A 19,134-nucleotide genomic window follows, 5' to 3' on the forward strand; every position below is an offset into this window, starting at 1 on the left:
CCACCTCCCAGGGCCTTACTCTGCAAAACAGAATGGCTCAGAACTGCAAAGCCACATTCTCTCAGCATCCCAACCTGCCCGGCTGAGGGTGTTCAACTGCCTATACTAACCCACTGCCCACTTCTCCGGAAGGGGCTCCGTTGCCTCCCCAGGGGATGCTACCCCCATCCTAGACTCTCCTCTGTCCTTCAGCCTATTCTGGATTTGATACACGAATAAAGAAACAAGAAAAATAGAAAGAGGAATGAAGCCAAGCACGAAGCTGACAGCTGAGACTGAGCAGGTGTCAACCAAGAGTCCCACACAGGACCCTGCACTGACCAGACTGAGCATCTGAGGCAGCCAAGATGTCCCGAGCCCACTAGGCCTGAGGGTCCCTCCCCTGCTGCAAACTCAGGCTGCCTTTCCAGGGGTTCTCTATACTGGCTGGTCACCTTCATGGGCTCTGACACCGGCATTTACCTTTCTCTGACCAACAGCTTGACCTTGTTTGCTTGACACCCAGCTATTGAATAAAGAGTGGACCTTAATTCTGTCTCCTACAGACAGGGCTCAGGTATGACTGCCCCATCTCTGCCATCTGTCTAGCCCTAGCTCCCTGAGACCTGATGCCAGCCAAGAAGAAAGGCTTCCTATTTAATGCTCAAAGGCAGTGTTGATCAGCCTTCAGCTAAAGCAGTATAGGCACATCTAAGGCCCAACACACTTCGGGGATGACCCAAAATCACTGGTCCCTGGGTCCCACACAGATACACCTAAAAGTCACAGCTCTTGCCTGTGCTTAAGTATGGAGAAAGACAAGGAGGATGGGGTGCATCCTGCAGACTGCATCAGAGACCTGGCTGGGGCTGATGGGACCCAACCTCGGCAGAGCTGCCAACCAGTAGACTCAGTGCCCATTGCCAGCAGAGGCACGCTGGGCCCACCAGCCTCTAGGCTGGGACCAAGCAGTCAAAATGTCCCTACCCAACTCCAGGAGGCACTTTGAGGCCAGAGGGCCAGCCCTAGGGTCCATATTAATTTCAGCTCCATTTTAAAGGCGAGTTAAAATAAACATGGGGAATATTTATAAGGCAAATAAATCTGGCAGAAACAGCCCCTCCAAGTGTGAGCAGAGGCCTCCCCCTCAGCCCCAGCCCAAGCTGATAAAATACAGAAATGCTACTGTAGACCCTCCGGGCTTATTTTGACTGCTGCAGAGGAATGTAACATGTAAACACTCACTCCCGTATTACACTGTTACAACTTGCATTAACAGCGTTGGACAAAAGCTGCATTTTCACAGAAGCATCGTACAGGGATATATCTCCAGCTTAATTTTTTTAAAAAAACCATTTCCTCACATAAATCATGTTCAGAATGAAACGGGTGACTGATACATTGCAAACACTTTTTTTCTTAAACAATAACATACCTAGATTCCTTCTAAACTAAAGAGCTTTAAAAAAAAATCTCCTAAATGTTTTTTTTCTGAAGAAAATAAACACTGCAGTTTCTTTCCTGACCAAAATATCTGAGGCCATGTCTTCCTGGCTGAGCTGGCTGCCCACAACACAGTCACAGAGAAGGGATCCTTAAGTCATAGGCCAGAAGTGCCGATCTTGGCCACTGGAGCCAGATCCTCTCCGGGCTTCACCACTGTGTAATCCCCGCATGAAGTCCCCCTTCCCAGAAACATGCAGTCCCAGAACTCAGAAAATGCTGCCCTAGTGACAGGCCATAATAATCACCTGAGCCCACAGGAGGCTGCAGCCTGGGCAGAGCAGGGAAGGGACTGGCCTTCTAGGCTGCCACATACTCAACGCTGTTTCAAGACAGGTCCAGCACAAAGAACTTATGGAGAGGCTGACAAACCATGTCTAAATTCCTCCAAGGGAAATCAGTGTGAAGGAAACCAAAAAGATTCAAAACCAGCAGTCCCAGTGGCCAGAGGCAGAACTGGGGACCCTGGGTGGGAATCATCCTGTCACCCAGCAGGGGTACCCTGGTAACCCACCAACAATGGCAACCAGCTCTAGGATTTCAGTGGAGGGAAATCCAGGCTGTGGAAACCCTACAGGCTGTGGAAAATACAGAGACTTAAAAAAAAGATCTTGGGAGGTGGGGCAGACCTTTCTGAACATGTAATAAATCTAAAAGCCATTAACTGTAAAAAGAGATTTAAGTTACATTGAAAAAAAAAGGAAAACCATTTGTACATTATACAAGTTAAAAGACATGAGAAGCTGAGAAAATCTGCTCCGTGTATAACACAGGATCCTATCTCTACTACACAGACCAGCTGGAAGATAAGAAAAAGATAACAGAAACCAATCGGATAGAAAGTGGGCCAAGGACCAAACTTATGACTCACACACACACACACACACACACACACACACATACTCACTCACACAGAGACACTCTCAGTTTCAAGAAAGACCAGTAAATATATAAAAAGATGATTGATTGTAGTAAACAGAACCAGAGTGTGTCTAATCTAGCAGATAAGCAAAGGTAAAAAATCAAGCCAGGAGTGGTGGTGCACGACTATAATTCCAGCATTCTGGAAGACTGAGGTGGGAGAATCATAAATATGGGCTCTGCTTGGACAACTTATCAAGATCCTGCCTCAAAATAATATAACTAAACAAATAAATGGGCAGAGGATATAGCTGACTGCAAAGGCCCTGAGTTCAATCTCTGGTACTATACACTCAAAAACATAAATAAAAGTTTTAAAAAATTAAAAAACCACAAGGGACTGGGTGTAGCTACATGATAGAACACTTACCTAGCATGTGCAAGGGCCCTGTGCTCAATTCCCAGTGCTGTTAAACAAATAAATAACCAAAAAAAAAAAACAAAAAAAAATCCAGATAACAGAGAAATTACAGCATAAAGGAATAAAGTGATAAATGTGACAATCTACAGAATTAAAAATTTGGGCTGGGTGTTATAGGTCAGTAGTAAAGTGCTTGCCTAGCATGCATGAGGCCATGAGTTCAATTCCCAGTACCATAAATACATAAATAAATAATTGCAAAAAAAAATATGATGACACCGAAAGCCAAACTACAATCTGAGAATCTGGTGGAAGACAGCAGACAGATGGATACAAATTGGCATGAGATCAGCTGAGACAGGGAGGGGCTAACATGTGCCAAGGTATCAGGGACTATGGCTACCATGCAAGAACCAGAAGAGACACTCCTTTCCCTTTTATATTTTTATACTGAGGATTATACCTAGGGAGCACAAAGCTATAGCTCCAGCCATTTTTATTTTATTTATTTTTGAGACCAACTGTCACCAAGTTGTCAAGAGTAGACTCAAATTTGTGATCCTCCTGCCTCAGACTCCAGAGTAGCTCGGATGATACGTAGACGTAGTACCAGGAGAAGAGATGTGCCATCACTACTGGTCCACTCATGTTTTACAAATAAGCTGATGGCAAGATATGGAGAAGCAGGCAAAAGTGCACCCAGGAGGAGGTACAGCTAGCCTGTAGCAAAATGTGAGGCTGAAGGTCATCAACCCTTAGACCAGGATTTTCTGGGAAAGACCCTATTAGATATATATAAAATGTATAAAACCACCTCATTCTTCAGGACTAGAGAATAACAAGTGTTGGTAGGGATGTGGAGACACGGGACCCTGTCACACTGCTGGTGGGAATGCCAGATGCTGAAGCTGCTGGGGAAAACAGTTTGGCAGTGTTTCAAAAAGTCCTAGCAATTCCACTTCTAGCTCTGTACCCAAAAGCACTGGAAGTAGGAAACAAATAGTATTTGTAGCCCTATGTCCACAGCTGTGTTATCCATGACAGCCAAGAGGCACAAGTAACCCAAGTGCCCATGGGTGGACGAAGGGTAAATGAAATGTGATATCAACAAAATCTGATATATGCCAGCAGTGTGGCATTACTCAGTCTTACAAGGGAAGGAAAATTCTGACATGTGCTCCAACATGGAAGAATCTTGATTATGCTAGTGAAATAGGCTAGTCACAAAAGGACAAATGCAGTGTACCCACAGCATTAGGCAGGGAGAGTTGTCACAACAGTAAAAACAGAAAAAACACTGGTGGCTCCAGAGCTGGGAGTGAGAGGAGATGAAGAGTTATGGTTTAATGGATGAAGAATTTCAGGTGGGGAGGATGAAAAGAGTTCTGGAGATGGATGGTGGTGATGACTGTACATTTAGTATCAGTGAACCATACACATAGAAGGGCCAAGATAGTAATTTCTTTAAACTGGTGATTAAACAGGGCTTTCACACTGAACTACACCCCAGCTCTTTTTTAAAATTTTAAAATTTTGAGACAAGGACTTGCTAGGTTGCTAAGATGCCCCAGCTGGGCTTGAATTTGTAATCATCTTGCCTCAGCTTCCCATAGTTCCAGAATTACAGGCATGCACCAAGCTTGAGTCAAAATGTGTATTTTATGTGTATTTTACTCTAAATTGGGAAAAGTGATGGTGTACATACATGCATATCAAATGGTTTTATTGCAGCATTATAAAGATGAGAAACTACTGAGATGTTCATTCATGCACAAAAGGTAAAAGAAGCTGCACCATAACCATGCGAGGGACTTAAGACCGGACACTGCTTTGTAAATGTGAAACAATGATGCGACACATACAGACACACTCCCCAGCTGCATGTGCAAGCATACACATTCCAAAATGCACACACATGCACTTTTTTTTTTGAAACAGGGTTTTACTATGTAGTTGTGGCTAGCCTTGAACTCTCAGCAATCCTCTTGCCTCAGTCTCCTGAGGGCTTCACCAGCATTCCTAATGGATCAGCCCAGAGGCAGCCAACCACTGCCAGCAACCAAGCCTTTGCTGCCCTCTGATGGCCAGTATGATCTATGCAACCAGGGAGTTGCATGCACAGGCGGGAACAGCATCCGGGACAAGACCCTTGAACCAGCACAGCTCTGGGAGCAAGCAAGCTCACTTAGCATTGGTGTGCTGCTCGCACGCTGCTGGGATCACTGCTACAACTGGGTTATGGCTTTCAAGGCCTTTGGAGCTTTTTCCACATTTCAGAGATTTCCAATATACAAGACAAATGACTAGAGACATTTGATTGAGGCCCTTCCTAATGTCTAAGGGGACCTAATGGGAACCCTAGGGACAACCACTGACCTAGATAATAAATGGCTCGCTCACTTTATGTGACATCCATATTATTACTTCCAAGACATCCATGGGAAACTGTCAACGGCCCTGCACAGGGTGCACATATCCAACTTTCTTTCCTTCTTTTACAGAAGCTGGAAAGATGTCCTTAGAACTGAGTAGCAGTGAAGAGAAGGAAGACACCCATCCTGCACACACCAGCCTTACGTTTTGCCAGGGGATTTCTTCAGCCAGAAGATGTCATCACTTGTAATTCCATATTCCAGGGCACCTTCAATCTATCAAGGAAAAAAGCACCAGTGTAACAAGACTATCATCTGTTCTGTCTTAATGACTTTCTCAAAATGCCTCTTCTGCAGACATGACTCAACCAGCCCACAATTGGACAGAGCTTCTTTGCCCCACATCCTTGTCTTCAAGTTGAGCCTCACTGGGGACAGAGGTGTCCTGTCTTTTTCTATCTTGGTGTGCTCTCTGCCTGGTGCTGGAAGTACTGAGATACCTTGGCAAGGGACCTTCCAGGCAGATTTCTCCTTGGCCCTTTTTTTTTGGCAGGGGCGGGGGATACTTTACCTCTGAGCCACATTGTCAATGCATTTTTTATTTTTTATTTGAATCAGGCTTGCTAAATTGCCCAGGTTGGCCTTGAACTTGTGATCTTTCTGCCTCACCCTCCACAGTACTTGAGATTATAAGTGCGCACCTGGTAACTTTCCTTAATCTTGATGCAGACCCAGGGCAAAGCCCCAGGGCAGGCATAGCAGCCTCAGAGGTCAGACAGCTGACTCCCCATGACAATCTAGGTATCTGGGAAGGAGATGGGGACACACAGACCAAGGGAACAGCACCCAGGTTCCAGGGTCCCAGGCTTACAAAAAAATGGCTTAAAGAGAGATCAGCAAATCAGGGATTAAGATGCTGTGCAGCATCTCAATGAAAGATGCGTGCGGGGCGGGGGGCGAGGCGGGGGGAGGAATACATGAGCAGCGTGTCACACTGCAGGCTGAAGCAGGGCTGCACATGGAAAGCAAAGAGCTCCGAGAGCACCAAGCTGCAGGCTGCATGCACCCAGCACCTTCCAAAGCTAGTCTAGGAATCATAGATTCCTGATGAGGGGCAGCTAAGCAGGTGGGGGAAACCCCAAAATGGAGAGTCCCTCCAGTCTACTCTGTGAGAGTAAGCCATGCTAGCAGAGAGGAACTGGGCATAAATAAATAAATAAGCCAGCAAGCCAGGAATTTCTCCAGCTTATTCAAGGAAAATCAAAAGTTCCAAAAATCTAAGGGACTAAAACACAAGCTAGCCAGACATGATGACACAGACCTATAATCGCAGCTACTTGGAGAGCTGATGTGGGAGAATGTCAAGTTTGGAGCCAGCCTGAGCAACTTCGCAAAACCTGCCTCAAAATTTAAAAAGAGCTCAGTAGCTGGGGTGCCTGAGTTCAATCTTTAGTAGCAGAAAGAAAAACACAAGCAAGTCTTGGCAGGCAACCAAGGAAGACAAGCACATGGTGGAGACAGAGTCCACACAGGGGAGAGCAGGGGGACTACTGAGCTGCCTCCTCCCAAACCAGGAGCTCTGGCTTCACTCTCCTGTGCGCATGTGAATATTCCAGCAGTCATCCAGCACAGCAGAACCAAATGGGGTAGGCCAGGACCCCTCCACAGGGCCCACTGTTTGGAAGGAGGTACAACTCTGCCCAGTACCTCTGAGGAGAAAATGTGACTACTAGGCTCTCAGGAACACTGTGGCCTTTGAGGGCTTTATGGATAATCACCAGGAGCCTAACCCTGTTAAACAACGAACTGTGTCATCCTGTAGATCCAGGGAGCCATCTGAGGACACCTCTGTGACCAAACAGCCAGGGTCCTTCTAATGGCTGTTCTTGATCACCTGACAGACAGAGGACAGGTCCCACGGCCCTCGAGACTGCAGGCACTCATGTTCCACTGGTTCTTTCTCCTTCCCATTTCCAGAGCAATCACAGGATAGAAGTGGCAGTTAAGGTTAGGCCACTCAAAGCCTCCTGCCCAAAAACACTCAACATTTGACCTAGCTATGGTTCTGACCTTGCTCCAGCTTGCTCAGTGCTAGAAGCCTCTCAGGCCACCTGTCTAATGTTTTAACTTTATGGCTGTCTGCAGTGATGGATAACAGGTGAGGCAAAAATGGATGAACCAAAAAGCTCAAAAGGCAAAGCTGAGGAATGAGGTGTCACAGGACTTGAAGAGCTCTAACACATTTCTGGGAATCTCAATAGCCAGGCATGCAGACGGCTGCACATACACCAGGAAAGACTAAAGAAGCCCTGGGCTCACCTCGCACAGGCTTTGATCTCTGCACAAGCAGGAAGTGAAGGCCAAGGAAGAGTTTAAGGGGCAGCTGACATACACAACACAGAGCCTTCAGCACGGACTGGGAGATTTCATAGTTCCAGGTATTTAGGAATATCCCCAGTCCTTTTTGAACACTAAGTAGATTTCAGTGGTCACACATAATATAGAATAAGTTTAAGAAGCCAGACAATGGGGCCGGGGATTTAGCTCAGCAGCATAAGTGCCTGCTTGGCAAACACGAGGTCATGACTTCAATTCCTGGTACCAAAAAAAAAAAGCCAGACAATGGTGGTGCATGCTTGTAGTCCCTGTACTTGGAGGCTGAGGCAGGAGGATCATCACAAGTTCAAGTGCATCCTGGGCTAAATAGTGAGTTCAAGCTAGCAAAATCACATCTTAAAAAAAAAAAAGAAAAAGAAAAGAAAAAAAAAAAAAGAAATTCTACTCTTCAGTAGATAAGAGAAATGAAAACTATGACCACAAACAACTTTTACATGGCCACTCATAGAAGTACATCATATAACAGCTAAAAAGAATAACTCTATTCATCACTGAAAAAGTGGGTATATACATACACTGCTAATAGTTTCCAACCTTAAAAAGGAAGGAAGTTTTGACACTTGTTACCACATAGATGAACCTTGAGGACTTCATACCAAGTGAAGTAAGTCAGCCATACAGAGACAATATTGTATGATTCTACTTATATGATGCAACTAAAACAATCACATAATAGAAACAGAAAGTAGAATGGTGGGTACTAGGGGCTGGGGAGGAGGGCACAGGGAACTATTATTTAATAGTTGCAGAGGATCAATTTGGGACGACCAAGAAGTCCTGGAGACCAATGGTGGTAACTGATGGTTTGCACAACTCTTTGAATGTACTAAAATCCATTGATCTGTACCCTATAAAAAGGTAGAGTTTATTTCAAATTTGGGGAAAGAAGGGAAGGGTAAAGAAGGCCTAAATCTTAGACGTTCCAGTATTTTAAGGCTGAAGAGAAAAGGAATCAACAGTGGAGAGTTAGAAGGGATACTAGGCCCAGATTTGGTGGTATGTGCCTACAGTCCTTGGATGCTTGGGAAGCTGAGGCAGGAGGATCTTTTGAGGCTGGGATTTTGAGCCTGGGGAATACAGCGACACCTCAGATTTAAAAAAAATAAATAAATAAAAGGAAGAGGAGGGACTCTGGGATGAAATGAAAGAATACTAGGCTTAGTGGTACCCAGGAGCCAGCTGAAGAGTGCCGTAAGAATGGTTTTGAGGACTGAACAACATAGACGTCAACCAGGAAGGAGAAAGTGATGCCAGCGAATACAGAAGAAACAGCAGGGTGGAGGGCTCGGATGGAAAGCACTGAGCGCACACAGTGAGCCCAGGGACCACAAATGTGCCTGAGGTGTGGAGGAGGATCCAGCTTTGGGGACACTCACATGCGTGGGGTACTTTGGCCGCCCTCCAGTAGCAATGACTATGTGTTCAGCTGAGAGCAGCATCTGCAAAATAAACCAAGAAAGGCACAGGTCAAAACTACCTTGTTGTGGGGCTAAGGACACAGCTCAGCAGCACAAGCATTCCTGGTACCAAAGACAACAACAAAAACTACATTGTGGTCACCCATCTAAAGGGCTAAATGCCCAGAGGTGCTACAGGGTAGCAGCCTCCATGCTAGCCCTGCCTGCAGCTCAGAGATCCCATAGGGCAAGGATCACATCAAGGGTCTACTGGATAAGAGAGGGACAGGTATTAGGGACAAGAGACATTCTAACTCCACGCACTTCAGTTTTCATGTACCCACCAGACATCTTACCACCTCAAATCCCCCATAATCCAATGAAGAGGGTGGCATCTTCCCTGTCAGGTCATCTCAAGTAGCAGGGCAGCCTGGTACAAGCTACATCTTACACACTGGTGTTGTTGTTGTTGTGTTGGAGATCAAACCTAAGCATGTGCTCTACTACTGAGCTACACGCCAGTCCGGCTTAATCACTTTAAAGAAGTGCAACCTCAAAAGAAGCCGACTGTTCCATGCCAAAAGCGCTTTTCCCTAGAATATCACCCAGGCTCAACAAGACTGGCGTCAGCTGCCGACCTCTGTGACACTGTCCAAGAGAAGCCACGCAGCCACACAGCACCGGAAAAGCCATACTCACTTCCTTCCCTCCTTTTGTGATGCCACGAACTGTGTGCTGGTTGACAAAGCTGGCTTTGATGTTAAAATATTTGACTTTTCTGCAAAGTAAAAGTAAGATTTTCAAACATTTAACCATCTTCTCTGCAAACTAAATCTCAGCAATTGGATTAAATAGGCAGCACTGTGCAGATTACTAAAAAGTGAGATCTAGGGCTGGGGCTATAGTCAAGGGGCAAAGGATTTGCCTAACATGGGTGAGACCTTGGGTTCAATTCCTAGTACTTCCAAAACAGAAAGAAGAAAAAGAAAAAGAAAAGGCAAAAAGAAAACCATACCAAGAAGTGTAAGTAGCCAAAGGGGCACTTTGTCCCTTCTGCTATGTTTCCAGGGACACAGTGGTCACAGACGCTGAGACAGGGACAGAAGCTCGGCATTATGTTGAGAGCCTACACACAGGGCCTGGTGAGCAATAAGAAAGGGCTAGGCCTCCCTACGGCAAATTTTGTCACCCTGGCATGTCTGCAGGAAGCTAAGGCTTGTAAGTGTTGCCCTGTCTTCAGCAAACGCAGGAGAACGTGCGTGATAAGGCCTGTGGGGCACAACAGCGGGCAGAAATGTGTGCTGTGAAGAAATGACCCCTGCTCTGTAGTGACAGAGGCCAAGGTGCAGCAGTGGGTCTCAGTGCTTTGGGGGCAGCTTTACCTCCCTCTGCTCTTGTGCTCTCCCTCTTCAACCCCAGGACTCTTCTGGCTGTTAAGAGTATTTCACTCATCTTGGCCACCAGTGACAGCCATATGAGGGACATGTGCCATCCACAAACACTACTCACAGTATGGCAAAGTAGAAACAGCCGGGGCCTCTGAGATTCCCTAAAGAGGGCCATGGAGCTGGCCTGGGGCCAGTCAGGCCTGCCAGGCACCTGCCTGGAGCTCTGAGTCCATTGCCCCAGCAAACCAAACTCAGGAATGTAGAACTCCACAGAGGAGACAAGGTGAAAATTTCTGCAGCATGAAGCAGCTAAGCTCCCTGGTAGAAGAGTAGCTGGTGAAGCTCAGGAACTGAGAAGGGGCCCAGGCGCTGCCTGCTGTGGAGCCCCAGGAAGACCCCAGGGGACCAAGCAAAGCACAGGTGAGATCTCCAACCTGAGGGAGCACAGGGGCAAAGGGCAGAGCCAGGAGCCAAGCTCTGCAAGTGCCAACCCTCAGAAGATGTCAGTTGGGAGCAGGCTTAGCCCCTGGCCTTGGGATCTGCAAGAGGGACAAAAATGGTGGTCTCAGGTTGGAAGGGTCAGACAGAAACAATGTGCCCTAGTGGGAAACACCAAGGCCGTCTATGTGTACCTCAGAAGCTGGAAAGGATATAGTGAGGTGCGCGGTGGGTGCGTGGTGTCGGAGCTGGGAGTGTGGGGCTCACAATGCACAGTTGAGAGGAGAGAGGTGTGGGTTTGTACGATGGTGTGAAGTTCTTTGCTGTGCAACTTGGAGCTCCCCAGCTCTATGCTCATAACTGTGGCAGAACAGGGAATTCCCTAGAGGAAGAACACTGCCACAGAGGCGGCCTCTCATGGGCCCTGTCAGCCTAGGGCCCAGTCATGTCCTTACACTCAGGCTTGAAGGTCACCTTGGCCCTGACTGCTCCCCTCTCTCCCCAGGCTCCAGCCATTCCACCAGTGCCCCTCCTTTGCTCCTCACTGCTCCTGGATTCTGCTCAATTCTGGGCTACAGGGTGTACCCCACTTCCTACAGCAACTGCCCTGTGCACTCCTTAGCTGCATCCCCACACCCTAGTCCCCATTTTACAGCTGCCTTGGCCCTAGAGCCTGCCAGGCTGTGTTCCACGCAGTCAGTCAGTACTTGTCCAAATAGAAAATGACCTTGGGAAATCCAGGAGAGCTGCCTGCCCTGCCTCCAACGCTGGCAAAGCCTCAGTACCTGTCCTGCAGCTGGACACGGTGGCCCCAGTTCAAGGATTTCACGTGGTTTTGTACAGCTTCGGCCATTTTCTCCCTGTTGATATACAAACCAAAATGTAAAACCCACAACAGTGACAGCTGTAGAGATTTATAGATGCAAGTAATGTCTTTCCAGAAATACTGAGACACGAGGTGTGCTTAAAGGGGTAGAATGTGATACCCAACCCATGGGCTGTCACTGCCTCTGACCACGGTTTGGGGCTGTGAACCTCTGCACTCAGGAAATGGAGCCTTTGGCCCATAACCATTCAGACTTAGTGGCTACATCCAGGTCACAACTTTGAGCTAGCAGCCTATCTGAAAACTGAGCCACCTGGGCACGGGCTCTGAGCAGAACCATATGTCACCATCTGCATCAGTCACCTTCTCAAAAGAGCTCAATAAAGCAACTTCCTGCCCCACAACCTTGTGTTTGGGCCAGATGACTCTTGACAGGGTTAGCCTATGCACTCACTATAAGATGTTCAGCAGAATCCTTGGACTCTACCCAAAAGATGTAGCAAATGCTTCTCCCATCAGTAACAACTAAAAGTGTCTCCATATATTGCCAAGTGTCAGGAGACAGGCACAGAGCATCGCCCAGCTGAGAACCCTATCCTATAGCTGTTCTCCGTCACAGTTTGTAGACAATAAATTTCCTCCTCTACCCAAAGATAACAGAAAAGAATCAGGCATGGGTTTCTCACCAGTCATGTAGGATGGGCTGTCCCACCTCCCAGCCATAGTGGTGGGCATCCTGGATCATGTGCCCCAGCAGCGCAGCATAATGCATCAGCTTCTTGGGGATGCAGCCCACATTGACGCAGGTGCCACCAAGGCCCCATCTTGTGCCTGGACAATGAAAACAGCATATTTTTCTGTTTGTTTTTTGCAATGCTGGATATTGAACTTGTAGCCTTACACATGTTAGGCAAGGTTCCAGCACTGAGTGGCACCCCAGCCCTGGAAAGTCACATTTGAATTCATATTCCAGGGAGCACAGGAGGCTTCCTGTTCTCTCTCTCTCTCTCTCTTTTTTTTTTTTTTTGGTACCAGGGATTGAACTCGCAACCTTGTGCTTACCAGGCAGGCGCTTATATGCTGCTGAGCTAAATCCTCAGCCCCACCTGGTGTCTTATCAGACTTAGAGTGCCTTCATGGTGTGTGCAGGCAGTAACTCAAACATGGCTAAGGTGAGTCTCACAGGAAATTGCTCTCCACAACTAGAGTCATTTTAAAATAATAAGAAACTTTAAAGTTCTGACAGCTTATGAATTAAACAGAGCACTCAGGAGACTGGACAGAAGGGGACAGATCACTTTGGTGTCAGTACCATCTGCACATAAACTCCCCCCCACCAAACTCTGCAGGACAGAGTACCCATGGGGTGCTGCCTACCTCGGGGAGAAGGCTCCACATAGTCAACCACGGCCACCTTCCTTCCCAGCTGAGCAGCTGGAATGACAAGGAAAGATACAGGTAAGGACAGCAGAGAGCTGACTTGGTTAGGGCTGGGGAATAGGTTTTTCTGGGCTTATGAGGATCAGAAGACGGGAAAGAGCCTGGATGAGCAGCCATCCATGTGGTGGCCAAGCTAGCAATGCTAGTAACTACCCATGTGCCTCGCTTCCTGGCCTATAAGGCCATGCTGCCCTCTAGCCCTGCACCTGATCTCCTGGCCTCCCCATTGCCCACTCAGTTGTGCTGCTTACAGGCAGGAATCCTCAGGCCTCCTCAGATTGTAGCCTTCATGCCAGCCATCAGAGCAGCACTGGGATCAATCCCCCTGCAGCTCCTGCCCCCACCTAGTTCCAGGCCCAGATGTTCAGCACCGCCACTGCTCATCCCAAGCATTCAGAGATGTTCCAGGAACAGCCCACACCTGGGAGAGGCCCACTGGTGTTCAGCTCACTGGAAGGCCCAGGCCCTTCTCACTGGCTGGGCTTTTCTCCCCCTCAGTGAGAATAAATCATGGGTGCCTCACGGGGCCTGTGCCCACAGTCCGTTGTCATCAGAAGCCCCAGGTGGGCATTCGCTGTTACCCTTTCATGGTGAAGAAATCAATGCTGAGGAGAAGTGAAACAGCAGGTCCAGAGCTACCTGCCCTCTGTCCAAACTATATTCCCTGTGATATAGGTACTTCCCACCGTGAATAGGGCCACCCAGAGACACAGGCCCCAAGTTCTGAGAGCAACTCTGGCCCTATTAGCCAGGGCACAATACAGAGTTTCCCTTTGGCTCACCTTGGCATTGTGTTGGCAGTCTCTAAACCCTACACTTGACCACCTGCAAAACAATGTTGGGCTTAAGCCTCATGGACTCCTAAGTGTTTGAAACATTACTGAATATGGAAGATTTGTGGCTGTCAGAAAGTAAGACTCTCACAAAGTTGTAGAAGAGTTCATTAGAAAAACCTACTTGGCAACTGGGTGTGGTGGCACATGCCTGTGATCCTAGCACTTGGGAGGAGGAGGATCAGCGTGAGTTTGAGGTTAGTCTGGACTATATAATGAGTTGAAGGCCAGGCTGGCTTACGTAGAGAGAACTTGTCTCAAAAACAAACACTCTCTCTCTCTCTCTCTCTCTCTCTCTCTCTCTCTCTCTCTGTTGCTTTTGCTGTCTTCTGCCACCATGAACTGTTTCTTCTCTGGGATCTCTCCCAAGTCACCCTACCTTGGATTCAACCAATTATGGACTGAAACCTTTACAAATTGTGAGCTAAATAAACCTTTCCTCTTTTTAAAAACCACCAAGCAAACAAACAAAAACTCCTACCTGGCTCAAATGATTAATGATGAGATTCTAGTAGGGTGGAAGAGCCAAAGAAAGAAGACCATGAATTTCAGGACAACCTGCGCAATGCAACAAGACCTTTGTCTCAAAATAAAACAGAAAGAAAGAAAAAGAGACAGAGACAGAGACAGAGAGACAGACAGACAGACAGACAGACTTCCTGTGCTCAAGCTCAGCCTGAGGAGAGTTGTCAGAATGCCAAACTCTTAACACTCATTTTTGACCATGACTGAGCAAAAGAATTAACCTCCTATCTGAAGCAACCAAGTGAGTCTTGTTTCAAAATAAATAAGTAACAAATAGAAGTGGACAACTTGATAAGCTTTGACATCTGTATACCTGGAAAATGAGTGTCACACATTTCCACTTACATTTTTTACTTATTTATTTTGAAACAGGACTCACTATGTTGCCCAGGTTGGTCTCAAACTCCAGGACTCAAATGATCCTCCCGCCTCAGCTTTCTGAATAGCTGAGACTACAGATACATACCACCATATCCAATCTCAAGGGGGTTTTTTTTTTGTTTTTTTTTTTTACTTAAATATGTAGTTTACTTGGGGCCAGGAATTTAGCTCAGCAGCATAAGTGCCTGCCTGGCAAGCGCAAGGTCATGAGTTCGATCCCCGGTACCACCAAAAAAAAGTAGTTTACTTAATATCAAGCATATCTTAACAAAATTTTTAAAATTACAGTATGGCTAGGTGCAGCGACACATGTATCTAGTCCTAAATTAAAGACCAGCCTAGGCTACAAGTGAGTTCAAGGCCAGCCTGAAACACATAGTAAAACCTTGCCTCAAAAAGACAAAAAAATTTCTGTACCCCTTCCCCAGCAAAAAAATACTACAGCAGATAGTAAAGGGATATGACTGGGACATCTCCATATCTGTGCTGTCCATTTCCAGGCACAGCTCTTAGGAACCAGTGCGGGTGCTGACTCCATTGCTCTCTGCTGATGCAAATCACCTGGGAGACTTCCCGTAGTCCTCCAAGTAAGCTGTAGACAATGGATTTCCTTGATGTGTCATCTGTGATTCTAAAATCCAGGACTTGATGTTAGAAAGCCATAATTTCTTAACATGGATTTTTTAATTTTTATTTTTTGGGTTAAAAAAAAAAAAAAACAAAAATAAAGCCATAATTGCATCACTAAAGAATTTAGTCAAATTCCTTCTCATCTGGGTCCCACCTCACGTCCATCTCCTCACCTCCCCATTCACCTACATGCCTTCTTATCATCTTTAGGCACAGCCCAAGTAGACCACAGGAAACCCTTACAGAGTTCTAAAGACATCAATGAACTGCAAGGTCAACCAGGGATTTAGCTCAGTGGCATAAGTGTCTGCTTGGTGCTGCTGGTGAACCCATGGTTATGAGTTTGATCCCCGGTACAAAAAAAAAAAAAAAAAAAGAACTGCAAGGTCATGCCTCCAGACCTTAGTCCTCCAGGCTAGGTCCCTGCATGTGGACCTAGCTTGTTCACCCAACATGGCTTACTGAACACCTACTGAGAGACAGGCTGAGGCCCAGACATTATCTACAGAACCAGCTGTGACCCTGAAGAAGGCACAAACACCAACAAGAACAGGTGAGCTGGTGACAAAGACTGGACACGGGGGTGTAGTTCTAAGTAGGGACATGTTGGCAGCAAGGACTGGAAAGAGATGAAAAAATTCCACCACTAATCTGGCAGGCAGGCAGACCAGACAGGGCAGGCAGGCAGGATGAAGTGAATGAAGGACAGAAGACGCTCATAGAAATGTATGCAGAATAACAAGGAGGCCGGGGAGATGGGTGGTGGGGGTTGAGACTGGAAGTTAGGGGTGGACCCTTTGAGGCCTGGGGGCTTCCACTATGAGTGAAGATTGTGTTTCGACTAAAGCACTGTTGTGGCCTCCCTTCATGTCACTGTGGGAAGGAGGACAGCAAAGAGGCTGCTGGGCAACTCTAGCAGGGCAGCTACCAAGGGGATGTGTCCTGCTCGCACAGTCATGCCCATGCCCACACAGCTGCCCAATCCAGAGGACCCAAAAACTTCCAGGCCCTGCTACACAAATAGGGACACGGGATTCAACATACATACCTTCTTTGGCACAAGCCAGGCCACCAGATCCCCCGCCAATTACCAGGAGATCGTAGTCCTGTTGTCCTGCTGGAGAAGAGATGAGCAGTGAGAAGGAAAAGAGCTAGGCCCACAAAGTCCTCCAACACTTCCAAGGCAAGAAGCTCTGTCTGGTCAAACATGGTGTTTTCTCAGGATGGGAGACTCCAGCAGAAAGTAACTTCATACAGATATGCACAAATCCAAAATCCACGCAACATCTACCAAAATTGGGTGCTGCACATGTGATCACCTTTGCAAACAGCACTCTTCCCCCATACCCAGCAGGACTTCTCAGAACTTGAAACTTCAGAGTTCTGAGCCAGGTACAGAACTAAAAATGTTTTCCTTGAGTTCATGCTCCTTTCAGTCCTAAAGGAGACCCTTTGTTATAGTGAATAAGAACAACTGTGTTGTCCTTGCTACATGAAAGTCATGTGTTTCGGGATGTAGGGTTGCACAGTGAGATCTGGAAGGGAAAAGATGCTAGGCACAGAGCTGCCTCAGGTTTGCCTAAGGAAGCTCACATCCTCCTTGCTTACCCACAGTGGCACAGTGGGCTGCCAGAGCCCTTCTCACCTCATGAGGCATCATATAATTTACTCTGCAAGCTGCTCCTTGGAAAGCAAGCAAATAGCACCAAAAGGGTGGGGTAAAGATAGAAGGTTGGAGGGAAAGAGTGGAGAGAGAAAGAGAGGTGTTAAGTGCTGTGAACTAAGCTGGTTGGGGACACCAAGCACCAAGCACCAGGCTACTCTTTCATCAAAGAAGGAAGAAATGACAGAAATAATAAAATGATCAGTCATGGGGATAACGGAAGGTTGAGGACTGGTAACAAGGGTCTGGGGTATAAACAAGCAATGCCATCAGCACCTCTGTAGACATGAGCCTGCTGAAAGTGCCATTTTCCCAAGGTATCTGGACCTGGCTACTGCTCCCAGGCAAGGTCCAGGGGTCTTATGACAAAAGCAGGCCTGCCACCCAAGACTAGGGAATCTTCACCCATCAGCATGAGAGCCTAGCATCTACTATGAGGATGGACCTGTATTTGCAGCCACCTCACTCTTCCTGGGCTGGCAAGATACAGAGTTCACTGGAGCACCCATGTCCCTAAGTGATGCTGGCTGCCTGGACAGGTCTGTGAATTGCAGAGACACAGACCCAGAGCCCAAAACAGGCTCATGGCTGGTAGGTGGCCAGCCTCACAGTTGGACTCACTCTAAGTCCTATCCAGCAGTTGACATTTGAGATGTGTATACATGCAAACAGGATTGGATGGAGTCACAGCCAATCCAAAGCACCCCCCAATTCTATGTTCAAGGACTATGAAAAGGCCTAACTGATGGTTTCATGAGTCCAGGGAACCAACAATGACTGGTACCAAGTTGCCACTGGAAGCACAACCCTGGTCAAGGCCCATCTCTCTCCTTTCCGGCTGCCTGGTAATAGACAGGGGCCTCAAAGCTTTGCCCCAGCAAAGTTCCTACCTTCCATTATAGACGCCTGTCTTTCCTGTCAGCAAAGAAGGGTTCCCATTATGCTGTTTTGTCCTGCAGCCCTGCAGTGTGCCCACTCTGCCTGCCATCAGGCAACAGAAGGCTGGCTATCGTGGATTGCAGGCTTATCCTGGGTCATCTGCCCTTCCGCAGGCACGCCCAGGATCCCTCTTAGTCTGATAAACCACTGGAACAGAGCCACAGTGGAGCAGTTTACAAGATCTACCTTTTAACTCTTGAGAGGATTTGGAGACTACTAAAGTTAAGGATGGACTCTAAAGATGGATGGGGTTGATACCGATCTGCAGAAGGGCGGGGCAGCAGGTGTTACCTGAGAGAAACCCTCACACCCTGGCCTTTGCCTACTTCAGCCAGTGATACCTCCGTGGCAACAGGGTTTCATTATGTGTTTCACTTTGCCTTTGCCTTCTGACCACACTGGCCTTTAATTTTCTGTTCCTTTCTGAATCCAGTGCCTAGTGCAGGGTCAGCAAACAGCCCAGCAAAGGTGGTGCTTAAGAAGGCCTCCTGCAAGACATGCATCAACAGCTAGGCTGGCCATCAAGGGCAGCCACCTCCAGGAGCCTTCAGTGCAGATGTGATACTTTCCTTGAGCTCTTGTCTGAAAGGTGTCAGAGGTCAGGTGATTCCAGGAGTGTTGCCATTCTAGTTCCTAATTAGAGGCAGCACCACCCACTCCCAAACTCAGAAGGGCAAGTCTTCTGCTCCAAAGGAAGCTGTGAGGCAGAAACGGAGCACTCAGAATAGGCCTTGAAGTCAACTTCAGGAGCTGATACCTTTGTTAGCTCATCACTCGGGCAAAGCTCTAGTCTGAATTCAGGGTTTCCCTTGCTGCCAGCACTCCTCAGGCTTTGGGCCAAAATCCTCAAGGTAGTGGTGCCTCTTGCTGGGCTAGAAGAAATGCTCAATCCTAAAACCTAGGAAGGCCTTAGCTTGTAACCACATCTGCAGCTCTTATTTACTGCCACCAGGTGGAGCGATGACTCCACTGGCACAGATGCATTTATTTGTCTTAGGGTTTTGTTTGCTTGCTTGTTTTGTTTTTTTCAGAAGTACATTTAGAAAGGGTAACTTCCCCCACCCCAGTGCAAGAAGGATGTTCTGAAAGACAGGTGCCCTGGCCAGGGTTCCAGTGCTCAGCAAAACTATAAAAGCAGCCC

General features: G+C 47.3%; 1 protein-coding gene across 1 annotated transcript in view; it reads right to left on the minus strand.

Moving 5' to 3' along the window:
- Positions 1-19,134, minus strand: part of Txnrd2 (thioredoxin reductase 2) — a 54,061-nt gene that overhangs the window by 33,879 nt on the left and 1,048 nt on the right. The window contains exons 2-8 of the mRNA NM_001256474.1: positions 16,440-16,508; positions 12,960-13,016; positions 12,269-12,413; positions 11,542-11,616; positions 9,630-9,708; positions 8,910-8,972; positions 5,342-5,412 (exon numbers count right to left, since the gene is read on the minus strand). Of these exons, the coding sequence (NP_001243403.1) occupies positions 5,342-5,412; positions 8,910-8,972; positions 9,630-9,708; positions 11,542-11,616; positions 12,269-12,413; positions 12,960-13,016; positions 16,440-16,508 (559 nt within the window). The remainder of the gene's footprint in view (positions 1-5,341; positions 5,413-8,909; positions 8,973-9,629; positions 9,709-11,541; positions 11,617-12,268; positions 12,414-12,959; positions 13,017-16,439; positions 16,509-19,134) is intronic.

The sequence above is a fragment of the Cavia porcellus genome, unplaced genomic scaffold (assembly GCF_034190915.1).
Source record: "Cavia porcellus strain 051 isolate PalLab524CR breed Dunkin Hartley unplaced genomic scaffold, mCavPor4.1 scaffold_16, whole genome shotgun sequence".
NCBI lineage: Eukaryota > Metazoa > Chordata > Mammalia > Rodentia > Caviidae > Cavia > Cavia porcellus.